Source organism: Alligator mississippiensis, chromosome 12, assembly GCF_030867095.1.
Source record: "Alligator mississippiensis isolate rAllMis1 chromosome 12, rAllMis1, whole genome shotgun sequence".
Taxonomy (NCBI): Eukaryota; Metazoa; Chordata; order Crocodylia; family Alligatoridae; genus Alligator; species Alligator mississippiensis.
Window position 1 is genome coordinate 26561753 of NC_081835.1, and position 14467 is coordinate 26576219.

The following is a 14467-nucleotide window of genomic DNA, read 5'->3' on the forward strand; positions in this document are numbered from 1 at the left end:
GGCTGGACTAGCGGGGCTTGTCGGGCCTACATTTGCAGCCGACCAAGTTTCCTCCAGCTGCTTTCCCCGGCAGCGCTCAGCCTGCAGCCGCAGGCGGGATAAGCCTAATCCCTTACTGCCGCCTTCACTTCTGAGTGACTGCGGCTGCTGCATTTCTACCTACAGAGGCGGGAACACATGCTCGCTCCTCCCGGCGTGGCCGAACTGGGGGAAAAAAACCCCGAAAAACCAAACCCGCCAGAAACGGATTCTGGGCCAGTTTGGCTCCGATCCGAGCTGGGCCCCGCACTGCTCCAGGCCGAGTGCGAGCGGCGGGGAGCGAGGAGCGGAGCCCTCGGCCCCAATGGACGAGTCGCACGTAGGCCTCTGCCATGACAGCGCGGGGGGGCGGCGGGGATTTATTCCTGGGGGGAAAAGCATCGCTTTCCCCTCAGCGCTGACGTAACAGCGAGTTGCGGCAGAGCCTCCTCGTGCCACAGCCGCCGCCGCTGCCGCGCAGCTCGGGCGGGAGCAGCGCCCCGGCCGGCGGGGGGGGAGAGGGGTTTAGGTGCCCCCCCCGCCGCTGCCCGGCCGGGCCCCTCCCCCCGCCCCCACTTCCGCCTACGCGCCAGCTCCGCTCCGCTCCGCTCCGCGCCGGCCGCTCGCAGGGCGCATGCCCGGGTTATGCAACAGCGCCGCGCGCCAGGCCGCCCGGGCCCGCCGCCCCAGTGCCGCAGCCGCAGGGCAGGGCAGGGCCGCGGGGCCGCGCAGGGGGCCGGGGCGGGGCGGGGCGGGGCGGGCGGCCGCGGGCGGGCCGGTGGCCGGGCCGAGGCGCGTGTGCGCGGGCCGCTGTGAGTGGCAGCGGCGGCGGCGGCCAAGTCCCGCCTGTTCCGCTCGCGCGGCTGCTGCAGGCGGCGGCGGCGGCGGGTTGGCTTCCTGCGCGCTCTGCCGCTCCCCCTCCCCCCGGCAGTAGGAGCCGCAGCGGCAGCACAGCCCGGATCCCCGAGCCATGGCTCTGTGAGAGCAGCACATGGCGGCCGCAGCAGCCATGAGCCCCCCACTCATCCACACGACTCCCCCCTGAACAGCCGCCGCCCGCCCGCGCTCCCAGCCGGCTCCACCGCTCCCGCTCCCCTGCAACCACCGCCTCGCCGGCCGGCCCCGAAGCCCGCCCGCCTCCCTCCCTCCCGCCGCTGCCGCCTCGGGCCGCCGCCCGCCTCGCCTCGCCTCGCCATGGGAGTGCAGGGCTTCCAGGACTACATCGAGAAGCACTGCCCCAGCGCCGTGGTGCCCGTGGAGCTGCAGAAGCTGGCCCGGGGCAGCCTGGTGGGGGGGGGCCGCCAGAGGCCCCCCCAGACCCCCCTGCGCCTCCTCATCGACGCCGACAACTGCCTGCACCGGCTCTACGGCGGCTTCTACACGGACTGGGTGAGCGGCGGGCAGTGGAACCACATGCTGGGCTACCTGGCGGCGCTGGCCAAGGCCTGCTTCAACGGCAACATCGAGCTCTTCGTCTTCTTCAACGGCGCGCTGGAGAAGGCCCGGCTGCACGAGTGGGTGAAGCGCCAGGGCAACGAGCGCCAGACGGCGCAGCAGATCGTCAGCCACGTCCAGAACAAGGGCACGCCGCCGCCCAAGGTCTGGTTCCTGCCGCCCGTCTGCATGGCGCACTGCATCCGCCTGGCCCTCATCCGCTTCCACATCAAGGTGAGCGGCCCGGCCCGGCCCGGCCCGGCTCCCGCCCTGCGCCCCGCGGCGCCCCCTGCCGCCGCGCGCCCCTGCGCCCCCGCCACCAGGCTCTAAGATGGCAGCGAGCGGGGCTGCCCTCCCGGTAATGTCGGGCCCGGGGGAGCCCGCATCCGCAAAATGTCGCCGAGCCCGGGCGGGCGGGTGGGAGCGGAGCGGAGCGGCCTGGGAGAGGCCTTGCCGCCGCGGCCGAAGTTTGTGCCGCCGCTGCTGCGGGCCCCCCTGGCCAGGCCGGCCGAGAAGCGGCGGGGCGCCCTTCGCGGCGGCGGGAAGGGTTTAGCGGGCACCCTGATGGCCTCAATCTCCGCCGGGATTTTCTATTTATACCGGGCTGTCAGGCCGTGGCGGGGCTGCAGCAGCCCCTCCCCGGCCCGACCTGTCGGCGCGGATTAGGGCCGGGCACGGCGCTGGCGGCGCGGCCCGGGGAAAACTTCGCCCGGCCGAGAAAACTTGCCGCCTCATTTCCTTCGTCCGCCTCTTCCTTCTCTTCGCTTCTCTCCATCGGCCTCTCCCCCATCACGTCTTCATCAGCAACTTCCATCCACCTCCCTCCTTTCGCGCCGAGTTTCTGCCTCTTCCGTTTTCTTTCCTCCCCTCTCAGCACCGTGTCCCCTTGCCTGGAGCCCGGAGCATCCGCCCTGGGCCCTGGCTGCCTCTCGCACGTGGCGGCTCACTGCTGTGGAGGGCCTCCAGATGCTGAGGAGTTAGTTGCTCCTCTCTTCTGCTTCTGTAGTTTCTACCTCAAAAGTTGGGCTCACGGTGTTAGGCTAGACCCTCTGCCTCCATGATCTCGGTGCTTTGTTCCATTCATTTCTGTGACCTGTACTTGTTTCTCAGAGGTCTCTTGACTGAGATACCAGGTTAAGTAGTAACTCTACAGGTAACAATATACTTCCACTTCTGTATCTGCCTATGCAAATGAAGACCTACATTGTTTGCCAGCATTTAAACTGGCGTTACAATCTAAGGATTAAAAAGAGTTCAGTTAAGTGAGTGTCTCCCTTAGAGGTCAGCAACAGGTTCCAGGTGGAGGCAGACTCCAGATTGAAGCCAGGTGCATGCCTTAATGGAGGAGGAAGTGCACAGGTTCTGAATCTACAATAAAATGCTCAGAATAACCATGTCAGACATAAAGAATTAAAAAAGAAAACAAAGCACCTCCTTCCCCTGGAAAAAAAAAGTCAACTTTCATAAAGGATGAAAGGTAGCATGACACTTGATTAATCTACATAACTATCACAGTCTTGTCCTAACTATCTCCCCCTCTCTCTTTTTTTATAAACCAAAGACTACTTAACAGATGTGTCTAAGCCATTTTACTTTAACATGTTTTTATTTTAAGGAAAAGGCTCAACTTGCTGGTAGTTTTGACTGCACTTATATGTCTGCTACAGTCTGTTTGCCCCAGTATTGAAAAGATGGCTCTGAGGGCCACAAAACATTTTACATTTAACAGACCACTTGGTAATCTCTTTCTGTATTGCTGATTTGAAAAGGAAGTAAAACAAAAGTGGTACTGTACACATACTTTTCACTGTAAAAATAATTTTTTAACAAAAATGTGTAATTCCAGGAGCTGTTTCCTTAAACTCCTAAGGAAAAGGGGCGCAGCAGTTGAGCACATACTCACTAGTTGCAAGAGTTGTTGCCTGTTACTTCTGCTGCGTAGTAAATATTACCTGACCTTCAGAGTCGTGCAGTGCTCGGTAACTGGAGCTTAACATTATCAGGCTTTTGTACTGTCCTTTTGGCAGATTATACCACAGTGCTGAAACTGGGCCAAAGGAGAACGTTGAGGATGGGGTGCGTTTCTGTAAAGATTGCATTTTTTGAAAATAGTGTCTAAAAGATGAATTTGAGGTTAAGGGTTTTTTTCACTGTTCAGCAGAAGAGGGGAAACAACCATGTTAACTAATTTTTGGAGTTGTGTGTGGCTCAATGAGACCTTCGTTTTTACAGGGGGAAATGGTCTATTTTGTTTGCCAGGCCCCACATTAGAAGTCATCCTGCATTCTGGAGGCAGCTGTAGTTCAGCCTACAGTGATAGTGGAAGTCCCACCCCTCGCTCCTGTTGTAACTGATGAGAAATTTTATAAGTCCATGGGGTTGATGTAGCTAGAAAATGATTGGCTAACAGGAATGACAGACACCGTGTGCTACTACTATTGACAAGTTAGTGTGAATAATCATTCTGTTCCTGTATGTATGTTTAAATGTTTTGTGCGAGAGCCTGAGGCTAGTAAGAAGTGAAACTGCACCCTTCTTGTGCAAGTTAATCAGATGTGATGTGCATCTAGAATAAACTAGAAATCTGTCAAGCCTAGAAGCCCTCTTTTTTTTTTTTTTTTACATCAGTTGGATGCTTAATCTGAAACACTTGGCCCTGATTTATTTAAAGTTAAAAGGTGGTATGGCTACTTCTATACTAAAGGTAGCTACTCCGTTTTTCTCTTATTCAGTATCTGGCCAGAATGACGGACTTTGTTGTTGGTTTTGTTGAGGGGAGCAGTGTTGGTTTTGAGTGGTAGGTGCCGGTGCTTACATGATTATTCCAAGTCGGAGAGTGTGAGTGTATTCAGTGCAATAAAACTAGCTGCTTTTTGCAACTAGAAGAATATTTTTATTCCTAAATAAAAAGTCATTGCAGATTGCCTACTGGAAGAATTAAGTCTGAAATTCTGGCTATAGCATCATTTTAATGTTGTCTTCCCTTTACTTTGAGATTTGCTAAACTTTTAATTTTGGAAAGCCTTTGTGTACTTCTTAGTAAAATTTTTAATATGTACTTTTCTTTTAATGTTATATGAAATTGGATAATCAGTAGATTAAGGGTGTTGGATATTTTTGCATCGTAGTCACAGTTCTCAAGTTTTCTCACATACTTTTCTGAGACCCTCAACAAAAATGAAACCAAGTGTTGGTCATATTCATGAATATTTGGCTTTTTTACTGAGATTATTTTCTGGAGACAGATTTTTTTCTGAATTTTATTTAAAGTGCCAAAGAACTTGAAGGTACTCAACAGTAATCTTTCATTTCTTTACTTTTTACCCCCCTCTATCTCGATCAACGTTCAGATTGCTGATTTAGATTTATATCGTATTGGCTCTTTGAAACCAGCAAGAATTTCTGCATAGCCCCAGTGGATAATCAGTTTTTACAATAAACTCTGGTTAATTTGCCACCTCAAGAAACATGTAAATAATGCTGGAATATACAGAAATGACCATTTATCAATAGTTGATATTAGACCTACAGGTGGGGATTTGGAAACATGATGAATTAAGCCCTAGCAGTGAGTTATCCCATAGGCAGATTGAATAGATTTTACTCTACAGCAGCCTTGGATATGTGGGGGAGGGTGGCCCGGGATATCCTATATATATATATATATATATATATATATATATATATAAGATGACGTATATGTATTTTTAAGATCATTTACTTTTTAGTAATGTCTTCAAGTAATCCTGTATTTTCTACTCTCAGAGAAGTTACTTTTTTTGCCTTTTTGTTGTTTTGTTTATATAAGTAGATCAGCTCTTCATAGTTTCAGTTTGGAGTTCATGAGTATATTTTTCTCCTTCAAACCTTACCCAAATCCACTTCATATTCTCCCTCCCACATGCTTTCTAGCAATGTTCCCAGTGGGCAAGAGCAAATGGAACTTGCATGTCTAATTTTATTTGCATATGTATAAAGCAATAAAACCTTGTGGTGGAATGGATTTTTTTTTTCTTCACTAAGAGAGCTATTTCTGAGAAGAGTGGTACCCAGTTCTTAGAATGAACTAATTTTTACAAATATTACTGGAAACATTTATGACTTCGGACTTCTGTAACCCTACAAATGATCCATTTGCTTTTAATCTATAGTGCTAACTGGGGGAGAAAAATAACTGCTTTCCAACAAAAGCAATTATAAAACGTTTCTGTTTAGTGCAATTTATCTTGTAACCAACCGGTTTCTTTCAGGGAATATAAAATATTCTGCAGTTCCTGGGTTTTGTTTTGATCTGCTATTTATTGTCCCTTTGACAAAAAAGTGCAATTCTGGAAGCAGAAACTTTTGTTAATGCCAAGTATGTTTGTTAAATATAAATGCTTGCACAGTGCTTGATCCTAGCATTATTAGTGCTTTAACAGATTCTCATATTCTTTTCTGTATGTCACATAGTAAATCTGAATTATTTTCTTGCTATATTAGCATCATTAAAGTGTCTGCACAAGATGTGATTTAAGACCAAAATGTTGGGTTTTTTCACATTGAAAATTGCAGTTACAAACTTCTGGTGCTGCCCTTTTCAGATTATTTCTGTTAATCCAAGCATTTTACTTTGGAATAATAAGTATCTCTTAGTTATGAATTCGTAAGAGTTCCAAAAGCAATAATTCTAGCAGTTATACTTATTTCTATTGGTCTCCTGTCCTTTTGGATTTTAGAGACGTTGCAGGTTAGGTGTACCCTGATGATTTTTAATAATCTGAGAACAGTTATGTATATTTAAACACAGTGGCTTTGTAGTACAAAAGTATGATACATGTACATAGGATTGTGCTAATACTGCATTTTGATTCTGCAGAATTTTCAAGAGAGAACTGCCACTGACCTTCCTAAAATAAACCATATCCCAACATTTAAAGCACCTTTTTACTACTTTCATGCTGCATACGTCTGTGATAACATGATACCTGCCCCAAAGTTTTCAATCTATCACACACACAGACAGAACTATAGTGAATATCACACCAAGTGGTGTTAAACTATTTGGTTATGTGTACAATTACTTTGGAATCATTCCAGAGGTAATGCTTTATTTGGAGAAGGAAGTGACTGTATTTAGAAACTTACCATGTGCCTTAAATGCAGATTGTCAATGTTAATCCTGATCACAGGATACAGTTAAAAGGCATTTGATGTTTAATTAATACAGTAAGCATAATTTCCCTCATACTAGATAAAAAAATTAAGACATTTTTACTTGTTCTAGTAAGGTTTAAATTGACTATGTAAATAGGTTGCTGAGTAAAGTACTGACTGTAGAACAACTCAAGCCTTGATTTTTTTTTTTTTTATTTTATTTTATTTATTTATTTTTTTTTTTTGGAGTCTGTTCTTAATGGTAGTGTTGGAGTGATTTAGGCATGATGGTTCAGGAATTATGCAAGAGGCAAGGTTTGTTGTGGATGATATCTTTTATTGGACCAACTAATGTGGTAGGGATAGTCTAGAAAAGATTCTGAATGTTGGTGACCTGATGAAGAATGAATGCGTAGCATTTGGAAGCTTCAGAATCTATCCCAACTATGCAGTTTGTCCAGTAAAAGATACCATTCACAACAAGTCTTGCTTCCATTTTTGAAGTGTTTATGGAATGCTGTTCTGTTTATAGGTCCCACTAAAAATCAACCAAAGATCAATATAATGTCTGTAAGACATGCTGAGAAAAAGGAATAACTTTCAGAGAAAAGGGGCCATTTTAACAACTCCTTAAATTTACTATCAGAATAAAGCAACTTTCTTAGTCAGTAGTGGAGTAAATATTAGCTTAAACAGTCCTGAGTTGATTACACAGTTGTATAATACACACTTAAACTCTACAGAGCTTTGGCCCTAGTGGAAATACTATTTTATGGCCATGTCTATGTTTCTAGTTATATTAAAAGATTGTGGTAAAAGGAACTTTTTTTGTCCTGTGCTTATCCTTTTTTTGGTACGGTGTCTTGCTACCTTTGGTCTTTAAAATCAGGAACTTGTTGAGGGTTGGCTGTTCCAGTCTTCGGGGGTTTCCAAATAATTGACTAAAGATTTGTGGGGTAGGTAACAGGTGTTGGTAAAGAAGTGCATTTTCAGAAATATACTACTGATTTATTTTTTTTTCCCCTGAAAATTGCACTGTGATTTTTAGCTTGTGTAATTTTTGGAGTTGTTGATAAATTTAGGTTTTCAGAAGGATGTATTGCAGGATGGCTGGATACTTATTTGATTTTTTTTTTACAGAAGTCCCTCCTTTTCTGGTCTGATAATTCACTGATTGGCAGGGTCAGGCACTGGTCTCTTTTTGAATCAGTTGAGACCTCTAACTATACCTTCCTTGGGAACCTATTTCTTCTAGCCATTTCAGTGGCTAGAAAAGTGTATACTTTAGACTCTTCAGTGGATTTACTGACACTGGTGAAGTAGTTCCATATGAGAAATTTTCTTAAACCTAGTTCGATATTACTGAACTACCATAAAGTAATATCACTTCAGTCTGTATACCTTAGTCTTTTCACATCGCGCTACTTATTTTCTTGTATGAGATATAGTGTTAGAATGTGTTACTAAGGTCCTTGTTGATTTGAAATATGCTGCAAATGTTGAGGTTCTTCAAGTATAATTATAGATGTTAATCTATGATAGTAAATACAGAAAAAGTTTGTTGCAATTTAACACTCCCTCTAATTACTTTTTCTCTTATATAGGTTGCACAGAGCATTGAAGATCACCATCAAGAAGTAATTGCCTTCTGCAGAGAAAAAGGTTTCCATGGTTTGGTTGCATATGACTCCGATTATGCATTGTGCAACATCCCTTACTATTTCAGTGCCCATGCCCTAAAACTGAGCCGTAATGGGAAAAGTCTCACAACAAGCCAATATCTGATGCATGAAGTTGCCAAGCAACTGGACCTGAATCCAAATCGCTTTCCTATTTTTGCTGCTCTCTTAGGTAAGTGAAATAATTCAAGAAGTCTTGCATTACATGACTAGCAAGACTCACAACTTAAATTGCTTTAACAATAAATTATTGTTTTTAACCGTATAATTTTAGCCAAGTGGAAGGACTCGGGCAAAACTTCTCCATTGCACCACCCATTTTCCTACCCTTTGTGTCTGAGCTGTTTTAAGTCTTTCGTTCTATGCTGTAGTGGTGTTAGGATTCTCTGGACACTACACATTTATGAGGGCAGCCAACTTTTCAGTCTGCAGAGATGTCTTGTGAACATCTGTGAAGGTCATTTCAAAGAAGCGTTTGAAATAACTTCAGAGTTTGTGAAGAGAATCAGTTTTTGGGCAGTGTTAATTGGTAATGGTAAACATTTAAGCTCTACTTTGACCTTATTAATCTTACATTTTCACTTAGGCATATGTACTTGTGTACTCTTTCTGTTGTGTGTTATGCTACACCCCCCCCCCCCCCCCACAATTGTGTAGTGTATTTTTAATTTGATCACTTCTCTTCCCCCTCTTTGGTACAGTAGCATAAAAGTGTTGTAGAGCTGTAAACTGCTAGAACTACAGTTGCCTGAGCTCATGTCTCCATCAGTGAGGTGAAGCTCAACAGCCATTTTATTACAGAACAATGTAAGACCAAAACTGAAGAAAAATATATTTGAGTGAAACTGCTGGGAAAGTATAGGTGGATAGTGTTTGGCTACAAGACTGCTGTTTGACTTTTGCCTGATGAAATAATGCCTCTTAATTAATTGCTAGTCCCATTTCCTATGGTACTGAGGTTTTCTATGAGAGTTTTGAAAATAATAAGACTTACGTAGATTAGTATACTTTCTTTAAAAAGAAAATAAAAGAAAAACTGTAAAAAACAAAAAAAAAAACACCTGACTACGCATGTTTTTGATCATGATATGTTGGATAGAATGCCAGACTAGGTTAGGAGACCTGTTTTATTCCCATGTCTCCCATTGACTTGCTACATGACTTTGGGCAAATCATGCTCCATAAAATGGGAATCATTTTAAAGTGTTTTGAAACCTGCAGATAAAAGGTTCCATACATTGCTCCTTCTGTATGCCAGTGTTTATGTCAATTTACTGACTTTAACAAAATCCAAGTATGTATTTTCCCTAGCAAGAAAAGAGAGAACCATGTATAGGGTAATTAAAAAAGAAACCGCAATGAGTCTCTACATTAAGGAGACAATATTTCTGATCCTCCCAGTCCACATTTTCTTTCCATGTTGAAATAGTTACCGACTTGGGTAATGGTGTCGGTGAAAAATGACTATTTACGTTTTGGAATTGAAACAGATTTTGAGTTAACCGTGTGGCTTTGAGATTAAGGGACTTGTAGTATTGGTGGGTCTTGCAATGCATTTTTATTAAAGTTGTGGAAAGCATAATTATTACAATTTGTGGTAATTCTCCTAACCAGTAGTGTACAAAATGATGAATTATACACAAATAGCATTTTCTTTATCCACCATAGAATTATAGCTATCTGCGGTGTTCAGTATTCATCAGTTTGATCTTGACAAATGAAACTAGTGCAATATTTTTACAAAGCACTGATAAACAGGTAGTCATGCTTGGAGTTTTATGTTGGTGGTGATTGATAACCTACCTCAGTTGGCCCCTGCCAGGCAAATATACCTTAATTTGTATTTAACAGATAAAGGCAAGTCTTTTTTTATGTTTAAAGGTGCTGATATTGTGCTTTGAATTGCCTGAAAGCTGATTATATTCCACTGAAAATTTTTTGTAAACCTATAGACAGTTTTTTCCTCAAAGGATCAGAAGTTGGTTGTTTTTGCATCTTCTCAAGTTGGTTCAAATCTTGTGTACATATCAAAGCAGCAGCATAGCTGGTTTTTATGATTTTTGTAGAGTGACAGATGGAACTGTAGGGAAGGTTCTTTAGGAACTCTGGATATTTATGGAAAATAGACTTAAAAGGTATATTTATTCAGGCTTATCAATGCTGTGCTGTATGTTTAATGTTGTTATAATGCATGTTGCTGAATTGAGGCGCTATGGTAGTACGAACTTTATAAAACTGTTTTTGGGATTAAAGTATTGCCAAGGTCTTCAAAACTAACTACTAGCTCAAAATTCTCAGAAAAGAGAGAGTAATATTTCAGTAATTCTAATCAAATTTTAAAATGTACAAGTCCAGTGTTTCTGTAACCTGGAATATGTGTTAAAGCAGTTCAGTTCATAGAATCTAAGTTAAGACATCTTGGCTTGTTTGGCTCTACAAGCCTCAAATTATCTTCCTTTAGGTCCCTATAGTATTCTGTGAACCTTATTGATGAGTGAAGATAACCATCATGAGAGAGGATTATGAAGAGCTTGTCTACATGGAGAAATTGGCTGGCATAGTCAGAGGGAAATATTTACTTTGTTATAGCTATGTAATTCATCCTTGTGGACACTTTTCTGAAATGAGTGACATTATTCTAGAACAAGTGTAAATAGGTTGCTATCTTAATAATTTTTATGGTATTTCCAGGGGGGAGTCATTCTTATTCCAAAATGGAGTGCCTATATGGGGAGTGATACTTGCATAACAGTAATTGAATAATCAATCTGCTTTGGCTATATGGAACAATCTTCTTGGATGGATTCGTTTCTATTTCTCTTTTGGATTTTAGTTCCAGAGGTTAACTTCAGCCCAAAAGGTTAACCTTTCATGAAATTTTTCTAGAGCTGATGATTCATTTTCTGGGTGTTATTCTTTACATTTGAGGGAAAGAAAGCTGTGCTATTTAGTGCAAGTGAAACAAAGACTGATTTTTTTTTTTTTTTGGAAGTTTAGTATTAATGTGTTTTGGACTAAGGAACTGAAACTTGGCAGTGAAATAGTCTTAGCATTTGAGTATTTCAATGAATATGTATTGTTAGTTATTTTGCAAGTTTGAGGATTTAAAAATCACATCCTGAAGATGGTGGGTGTAGGTTATAAGTCTTTCCCTCTCTCTCCCACAGTGCTCTGTAACTAGAGAAGAAAGTCTTTGTACTGTGCAGGTATAACTTAATAGTGTAGTATAGAAGGAGTGCCTTACCCAGTGAGCAGTTAAGATGGTGCCAAAATACCCTATTCCAGTGTTTCCCAAACTTTTGATATGTGATATGAACTTTTTTTCTGAATTAAAATTAGTGGCATACTTTGCTCTTATACCTGAAAAAGGTTGTATAGTATACATATATAAATTATAATTTCCACTGCTCCCCCACTTCCCCTCCCCCCCCCCCCCCCCCCCCCCAAAATTCTATTCTTCTGCCAGAGGAAGTCATACTAGTGCTGAGATCTACTGTTAAAAATGACAGCAGAAAAAAAGCTTTGCCCTGCTATTCCCACTGTCTTCCCCCTCCTGACTCCTGGGCTGTACCTGAGGGGGCAAGGGCAGCCCTGGCTGCTGAGGCTGCTCCTGCAGGGTCTCTCACTCCTGCCAGAGCCAGGATGCAAAGTGCAGCTTTGTGTCTTTCCAGTCACAGCAAAGTGTGCTACTGCAGTGGTGGTAGCGGTCTTTAGAGGAACAGCTGGGGCAGGTACAGGGTGCCAGACAGGGGAGGAGAGCATTTACCTCCTCACATTAGGGGATGTTAGCTACTCGCATGCCGCAGTACCCGCTTTGGGAATCACTGCCCTATTCTGACTAGAGTGGGTACTTAATGTTTCCCAGCCAAATTCCTCTTTTCTTTGGTTGAACTCTTCATTAAGTATTGATTGACTTGAACACATTTGTGTGAATCTTGGCTAATGGAAAGCTAAGCATGTTTTGATGTAGGGAGTTCAGTAATCTTTTTATGGGGATGTTGCTTCAATTTGCATATCATTTTTCTTTAAAAAAAACTAATGATATGGGGGTAATACAAAAAGGACTTTTGCAATGAAAAGGAGTTGGAAAAGTTTAGTGCTAAGGTTGCTTGTTCAATGTTAATCTCTTCCCTGTCATGACTATACTATATAAGAGGTACTTGTTTTGTTTGAGATGTAGTGTGCACTTATTTGTGCTCTTTTGCAGAGTTTTTGAAGGACATACACTTCATACATATATATACACACACATACTTCTTAATATTTAGAATACCTAACAGTACACAGAAGAGGCTGCTGCACTTGTGTGTCTTTAGTTTCTGAAGAATTATCAAATAATCAGTCTCAGGGTGGGTTTGAATTAAATCAAATAGATTTAAATCGCTGATCAAGAAAACAGTGATTAAATCAAGGCTTCTACAAAAAGTGCATTTTTGTTGTTTGATATAATGTTCATTAAAATATTCCCAAGCAGGGTCTCTTTTATGACCTTGCAAGCCTGCTACCATCAATGGAGAGGTTATACACAGACACTTATCACTCAACACTTCTGGAATAGTCTATTCAAAATGTTTTTCTTTTGTTTTTACTGCCCCTCCCTCCTTGCATTTATCTCCAGACTCCTCCTCCTTGCCCAGATCTACTTCACCCCCAACAATCCTCTGTTCATTTAACATTTTGAAACTGCACTTTTTAGAGAGAGGTAAGGGCTTGACTCTGTGTACACAAACTTGCAGAGGGACAATAGGGCTGATGGGTAGGTAATCAGGTCTGTTCTCTCATCTCCATACACTACTGTTAACAAAGATGTTATCTCTGGAGAGACAAATCTACAGTTTGAGAACTGAAACTAAGCGTCACAGAGATACTTAATGGGATCTTCTAGAGTAGACTGAGCCCCATTGGGTAGAGTGGTTTTCTTTAATATTTAGTAATCTATAGAGGAGCCTCTGCGAACCCCATAAGATTGGGCCCCTAATATAGTCCCTGGCCTGTTGTGACCTATTTATAAAACTTTCCTAAAAATGGTACATGAATATATTGTCTCAAATAATATATAATTGGAAGTTATAATCCCTATTCCATGATGATATCTTTGAGCTCTAACCCAATTTAAATTAAAACTATATATAGGTTTATTTTTTAAAGAAGCATCTTAACAAAAAAAAAAAAAACCAATAAAAAATCTGATTGATTGGTTGATTTAAAATCATTCATTTTATCCACTCTGATCAGACTGTTACAAATATAGACAGAGGCTTAACTGGGGAGATGCATTAAGATTACACAAGAGTTGATTTTGTGACCTAGAGACTGAAAGCCTAAATATTTTACAACCAAATCTTAGCTTTTATAGATGTTGATGGAACTTGTTCAGGAAAGTTTCTGACTTCCTTGGGTTTGGTGAATTTTTCAGCCTTAGTAGAGGACAATGGAGTGTTATCTTACATGACCTCCAGTGATACAGCGGTTGGTAGTGCTGTTCTACAGTTGGTATGTGAAAAGCATTTGAATGCCTGCATGAAATATATTTATAATCTTATTCCAGTTAATTGCTGCATGTTCTCAGGAAAAATATAATAACTTATTCTCCTTGGCAGTTGCAGAAGGAGCTAAAGGACTGAATGGGCATGGAGATAAAGTTCCATTTTTTAAAATTTCCTTTCATGTAAGGATTGTGGAATATTGGTTGGTTGTTTTTATACTAACCATTGCCCTAAAAGCATCTGTTGCTCAACTGGCAAGGGGTGACTGATAGTAAGGTGCTGATTTTTTTCTTCTTATTTTTGCATGGTGAACAGCATTAAAAGTCAGCTAAACTATACTACATTTCTAATGTATCTTGTAAATAATTTCTGTGACAACCACAGCAATAGTATGTTGTGTATGTGAAAATATTGTTCAGGAAGAAGATGGGTTTGTGGAAAGTTTGAGAAATCCTGCTTTTTAAATAGGCACTGAAAACTTAGACTGTTTTCACTTTTCAGAAACACCCCCCCTCCTCCCATATTAAATTTTCTGTCGAAAAGGGTAAAGATTTTATCTAGCTGTTTTGAAAATCTAGTTTCGGATATGCTGTGTTCTCTTGCTGTTTTTATTAGTGATTTTTTTTTTCTTTGCTTTCTTCCCCTCTCTGAAGATCTCCTCCTGTTTTTTAAATCCCTTCTCAGATTGTAATGTTACCGTGCTTTGGAAAAAAA

General features: G+C 42.3%; 1 protein-coding gene across 3 annotated transcripts in view; it reads left to right on the forward strand.

Annotated features, from left to right (window-relative positions):
* Positions 1-799: 799 nt before the first annotated feature.
* Positions 800-14467, forward strand: part of FAM120A (family with sequence similarity 120 member A) — a 70765-nt gene continuing 57097 nt past the window's right edge. Inside the window, exons 1-2 of one of the 3 annotated variants that reach the window (XM_006271521.4) lie at positions 800-1686; positions 8193-8439. In XM_006271521.4, the coding sequence (XP_006271583.1) occupies positions 1213-1686; positions 8193-8439 (721 nt within the window). In that variant the 5' untranslated portion in view covers positions 800-1212. The remainder of the gene's footprint in view (positions 1687-8192; positions 8440-14467) is intronic. The other 2 variants (XM_059715514.1, XM_006271520.4) reach the window with 2 other exon arrangements.